Here is a 6,799-nt window from a genome sequence, read left to right on the forward strand (position 1 = left end):
GCGCCCCACGCGCCGCGCACTGACTGCATCTCGCTTCGCACGCTCTGTCAGCGGACCATGATACTAACGCGACGGCGCGGCGGTGGAACGTGAGCAGAGCGGGCAGCAGCGCGCGCGCGCTCGCGGCGGCGGCGCGCCCCACGCGCCCCAGCGCTCGCGCACTGACTGCATCTCGCTCACCACGCCTCTGCAAGAAACACATATATATACCACTGATGTATTAAACTGTAGATACACATTGCCAAACAAAATCCCTTCAAAGAATGTCCGAACTATTTATTTGTTTGTGTAACAAATAAAATCATCACCCACACAAATTAATTAAAAGAATACGTGACGAAATTTGAACCTAGTCTTTACTAAGTTACAGTTGAATTTCGCTAGCGGCCATATTCCACAATTAATAAAAATATTTACGTGTGCGTAGAAACACTGATCCCCACACAAACAAATAGAAAGAAAACGTGACGAAATTTGAACCTAGTCTTTACTCTATTACAGTTGAATTTTGCTAGCGGCAAAACTCCACAACGCTTGACACTTGACAGCTAACTCCACAATTTCACATACGCATGCTCGAATATGAATGTAAGCCTTATCAGAAAAGGCAGAGGGATTAATTTCACTTGCTACATTGAAGGCGACGTTTGCAAGATTGCTTGGATGAGTTTTGACGTTTCTTAAGACGGACGAATTTAGGTTGTAGAACAAAGAATGCATTCGGGCTTTCGGAGAGGACTTTCGTAATAAAAGTTTTTGTCAATTAAATAAAAAAAAATTAAAAGGTAACTTTTTAAGCTAATTTTCTTTAGTCCAAATGTTTACCGTTTTGGAGATAATCTATATACAGCCGGATTAAGACCATTTGATGCCTTAAGCAATGCACGCCTATGCCCCCCCCCCCCCTTATCGATATTTTAATAAGTATTTATTACAACGAAATATATATTTATGAATACGATAGAGATTATGGGAGGCACGAGCGAGCGGATTTTCAAACAGCCTTACCTTTAATGTGCTAACAAAAAAAATTTTGGTGCTGTTTATGGTGCCCCCAAGACGTGATGCCCTAAGCAATCGCTTAATTTGCTTATGGGCTAATCCGGCCTGTCTATATATATAAATTAAAATAATAAACTGACTAACTGACTGTTGATATATCAACGCACAGCCCAAAACGCTGCACCTAGAGACCTACTTTATGCCCTGGTTACCGAAGTACTCGTCAAGAAGACAAACGAGTCCAAACTCGATGTGGTCGTGTCGTTTATCACAGAGTTCCTATGGTCACCCGCTAGCTTTATCATCAGATCAACTCCATGTTATAATAATATTGCATTGTCATCGGATTTAAGTATACATGCGTGTAAAATTTCAGCTCAATCGGTTGAAGATATCCACTTCAAATTTGAGTTGAAAGATTCCACCCCGAGCAAACATAGTTACATTACACTGCAAATAAATATAATGCTTGTAATAAGTTTTTGTTAAAAAATTAATTTTTAATACAAGCTTTTTTGCCGAATGTACTTTTTGTTGACTATACTTGAATTGTCGTCTAAACTACATATCTGTACCAAATTTCAAGTCGGTACTATTAACTATTGAGGAGTTCCCTCCTGCAGAGACGATTCTGACAGAACCACCAAGTTGTTACTACCAGATTATTGTATTGTCACCAAATTTACATAAGTATGCCAAATTTCAAGTCGATCGAACCACTGGAAGTGGGTCAAATTTAGCTTCCAAGATTTGACCCAAACAAACAATAAATAAATAAATAAGCAAACAGGGCAAGCTACAGAAAAGCTTCTAAAAATATAGCCGAAATGTAAGCACTTGTGCAAGTATTTCGAATAAAAAACAATTTGAATTCTCATCCTCCTTGGTTCTGGCTGTTTGCTTCTAAAACCATTGCCAGCGCACGCCGCGCGCAGCTCAAAAAAAAATTGCAGGCTGTCTGTCAGCACAGTTCATTCGCGGGAAATTCTTTCGGACTTCGTATGTTGTGTAATTAAATAATAAGAAGCTCGACTAGTGTGAATAAATTGTAAACTGTATTATAAACCTTGTAAACAGTGTTAAATACTTATGATTTTTTTTTAGTGTAAAAAACAATAGGTAAACATAGTGATTAATACGGTGTAGATTTGGCGAGCGCTTTATCAAAGTTGGCTTCATTGAGGTTTGTGGTTCATAAATTGCTTTATAAATTTTGTACAAAAACGAATAAACCACACAGTCAGACAGTCAGTACATTATACTATCGAAGCTTTTATAAAACATAATTAAAATCGCAAACTTCAAGGTAAATATTCAAAACGACATAGCTACCCGTTGCTAGGCGACTCGTAAATAAAATAGAGTGACGGCAACTCCACTACACTTTTGTTCCATGTTCTGTTGTTTATCTGTTTCGTTTTACTGATATGCTTTCCTGTGCGTGTGACAAAGACAAGGCATTTGTCAATGTTGTGGAATTCTGGCAACGTTTATCTTTTAAATAGCAATTTAGAAATTGCTTTAAAATTAATTTAAATCAATATTTCTCTCGGATTATTAGAATTTAATAGAAAAAACAACAAATACTCTCTGAAAGTATGATATTCCATCAGATTTGTTCCGTTTTCGCGAGTGATTTTTGCACTTTTTAAAGACGCACGTGGCATCGTTACGCTTGCACTGACAACAACGTACTGAGAAAAAAGAAGGCCACATTTACCAAAGTGGCGCTCATTTGGCTTGGACATATTCGGACGCGCGACTGTGGATCTACAGTTTAATACATCAGTGTATATAACTCATTATATATTTGTGATCGCAACTTTGACATTTCACTGTGAAACGTTTCACAATGTTCTTTTCGCACTGCAAATGACGGAATTAAAAAAAAAACAAAAAACTAGAATATGTTTACATAAATGTGAAGTTTGTGAGTGAGTGAGTATGTGAGTGAGTGAGTGAGTGAGTGAGTGAGTGAGTGAGTGAGTGAGTATGTTTGTTACTTTTTCACGCTGAAACGGCTGGACGGATTTGGATGAAATTCGGCGAAAAGTTAGTTTATAACCTGGATTAAAACATAGGATACTTTTTATCCGGTATTCCACGGGATAGGGATAAAATCTCGAAATAACAACTCTGGGCTTAGAGTCGTGAAATTTGATATGTAGGTAGTTGGACGTTTGGAATAACAGATAGGTGACTTTTTGACCCGATATTCCCACGGGATACCTAGAGATAAAATCTTGAAATAACAACCGCAGAGCTTAGAGCCATGAAATTTAGTATGTAGGTAGCTGGACCTCTGGAATAACACATAGGCTACTTTTTATCCCGATATTACCCCGGGATAGGGATATAATCTTGAAATAATAACCGCTGGGCTTAGAGTCATGAAATTTAGTATGTAGTTAACTGGACGTCTGGAATAACACGTAAGGGACTTTTTGACTCGATATTCCCACGGGATACCTAGGGATAAAATCTCGAAATAACAACCACTGGGTTTTAGAGCCATGAATTTGGTATGTAGGTAGCTGGACCTCTGGAATAACACATAGGCTATTTTTTACCCCGATATTCCCACGGGATAGGGATAAAATCTTGAAATATTAACCGCTGAGCTTAGAGTCATGAAATTTGGTATGTAGGAAGCTGGATGTCTAGAAAAACACAAAGACGACTTTTTGACCCGATATTACCACGGGATACCTAGGAATAAAATGTCGAAATAACAACCGCTAGGCTTAGAGGCATGAAATTTGGATGTAGGTAGCCGTATGTCTGGAATAACACATAAGTACGCTACTTTTTATCCCGATATTCCCACGGTATAGTTTTGTAACTAAGGGACCCCATACATCCCTGTATTATTTTTTTTTTTTCTTCTTATTTTTTCTTTAATTGTATTAAATATATACAATAACTCTTTATTGCACACCAATACAGTAAACAGTACAGAAAACACAAGTATATACATAGAGATTGTCTAAGGTAAGCAATAGGCGGCCTTATCGCTTCAGAGCGATCTCTTCCAGGCAACCTTTACAATGGACAGAAATAAGGAATACATTTTAGCAGGTGGTGCAATTTACAGTAGATTAGAGCTGTATCAAGAATACATAAACTAACACATACAATACACATACACAACAATCTAAACAGATAGATAGGTAGATAGATACCATAACAACACATAAATAAGCTAACTATAACATTCATACGCAAGATGATAGGTAGTGCTCAGGTATACTGTTGTTTTAAGTATTTTATTTGTATATTTTATTGTGAAAAATGACTTTCTGCCAAGTTTCTTGCGGCGCATTCTTCTTGGCAATGATGGTCTTTCCGAAAGCGCTGGTAGTATAAAAAATGACGTGTAAAAGTGCCCATTGCGGCCTATTTACTGAGTAAATTATTTGAATTTGAATTTTGCATTTGAATTTGGATAGGGAAAAATTTTGAAACTTCAGCACTGGGTTTAGAGTCTTGAATTTTGTACAGTTATTCACAACACAACCTCAATGAAGACCACGATATAATATTGGAAATTTCCAGGGGAATTTTGTAAAATCCGAAAATTTCAATTGCAGCTACCACACCGAATAGTTTACGCGTGCGAAGCCGCGGGTAAAAGCTAGTTTTTAATATTTCGCTACGATTATTAATTAATTATTACAATTTTTTTAAGATGTGCTTATTCTAAAAGGACATAACTCCAAAACTACCACACAGTAGACCCATTACTTTTGTCTAGTCTCTATTAAAAAAAAGATCACGGAAATCTGACGTAGAAGTTGTCAAAATTATGAGAGCTCTTTTTCTGGTGAAAAAGGCAAAGGAATCATATCTATTCTGCGGTAGTGTTGCCAAATTCAGCTATATTTTTTTTGTATTTTTTTAAATATGGAGAAATAAATGATAATAAATATTTTCCCATGATCAGGAGGCAAAACCTTTTCGATTCCTGTAGTAATTTACAGGTGTTCAAAAATTGAAATCTTGTCAATCAATGTGGTTCCATTTGTACTGAATGGCAGTAAATCGACGATGCATCTATCTGTGTATGTGTTGAGGAGTGTAGTAATTCCATTTGAAGTTCTGTGGTGTTTTGTTTGGCATGGTGTGACGTCTGATATGGTGCGCGTCACCTCGTTTAAGTTAAGCTTAAACATGTATACTATGGCTATCTGTGGGATCTGTAATTGGCTCTGTGTTGCTATTCCTTCTACATATATTGTGTTTTAGCTGTTGGTTCTCCTTAAATAAATAAATAAATAAATCTGTTGTAGGGCAGCGTACTGACCGCGAGCAGCGTAGCGACGTGTGTGGCGTGGGCTGCGTGTGCGCGCGCGTCGCCCGCGGGCGCGTGCTCGGCCAGCGCGCACAGCACGCGCGTGATGCGTGACACGCGTCGGAAGCACACGTCGGACGGGACAGCGCGCCGGACGACAGACCGGCCTCGACTTCTGGCTCCTCGGAGCAGGACGAGTCGCCGCACACCACCTTGGACAAATATGTGTTCAAAGTCAAAGTCGAAGTCAAAATATCTTTATTTAATTTAGGCTATAACAAGCACTTATGAATGTCAAAAAAAATCTACCACCGGTTCGGAAAAACCTCTGTTGAGAAGAATCCGGCAAGAAACTCAACGAGGTATATTTTTTTTCAAACAGATTTACAATATTATTATGATATCTATACATCACAAGTATTTCACACAACTTTATTTTAACACAGTAGGTGCGCTATTTGAAGGGATCGCCAATGCGGATCGGAATTATTTTCAAATATCCCTGTCCATGATATAATCATTAACTTTATAATACGCCTTAGATATTAATGTCTTCTTGACAATAGATCTGTCAATCTGACAGAGTGATTTTTCGGCCAACTAGCCTGTTGTGTTGATTTGTTTACCTGGTAGATGGCTTCATCGATGAGCTGCGCGTCCCCGCCCTGCTGCTTCCTGCGCAGCGCGAGGGCGACGGCGAGTTTCTCCGCGAGAGAGCCCAGAGCAGCCACGGTGCTGATGCAATCGCCTCCTTCCTCTACAACACAATATTGTTCAAATTCAAATCATTTTTCATCTCTCCTGTTCGGAAAGTTTAATATTCATTGGTAGATAGCCCGGTGGAAAAATTACGTTTTCATCTCTAGGGTGAAAAGTATTTTACTATAAAAATAATTCGATTAACCACGGAGTCGAAGACAATTGACTTACGTCAATGACACTTTTTTTCCACGTTTCGGCATGGCCATCTAGATGCACGTCGTGACCAAGGAGCTTATATACAACACTTGAGGTTGAACGCCGAACATCCGTTTAAAACAAGAAATTTGAGCTTTATTACGTCAGGAACATATTCCATCTCTTTCTTTAGTTAGGTTAAGAAAGAGATGGAAGTCATTCGTGAAATGTGAAAGAAAGAGCTGGAAACTGGAAAACTTTACGAGCATGAGAAGTGAAAAAAATATATGAATAAACGCCGTTACCAAGGCAGACGACGCCCAGCCGTTGCCAGAGGCCGACGGCGCGCAGGAACTCAGCGAACAGCGAGAACGCGCGCTGCTTGTCGCGCAGCTGGGCCGCGATCTGCAGCGCCGACGAGCTGCCCAGCGGGATGTTGGTGGCCGGGCCCGCACGCGCCTTCCACCTGCCAAGTGCCAGGGGGAACCATCAAACACTGCTGCTGCTCAAACAGACCTACTGTACACTCTGCCCAGCGAATGCTGCCCACGCATTGTTTACGAAACTTTAATCGGTATCATTTATGACACTGGCAAAATTGTCATATTG

General features: G+C 39.4%; 1 protein-coding gene across 1 annotated transcript in view; it reads right to left on the minus strand.

The window, feature by feature from the left end:
• LOC141434423 (uncharacterized) overlaps positions 1-6,799 on the minus strand; it is a 16,309-nt gene that overhangs the window by 9,133 nt on the left and 377 nt on the right. The window contains 4 exon segments of the mRNA XM_074096839.1: positions 65-187; positions 5,302-5,505; positions 5,920-6,050; positions 6,496-6,656. Coding sequence (XP_073952940.1) covers positions 65-187; positions 5,302-5,505; positions 5,920-6,050; positions 6,496-6,656 — 619 coding nt within the window.

The sequence above is a fragment of the Choristoneura fumiferana genome, chromosome 13, assembly GCF_025370935.1.
Source record: "Choristoneura fumiferana chromosome 13, NRCan_CFum_1, whole genome shotgun sequence".
NCBI classification, from domain to species: Eukaryota; Metazoa; Arthropoda; class Insecta; order Lepidoptera; family Tortricidae; genus Choristoneura; species Choristoneura fumiferana.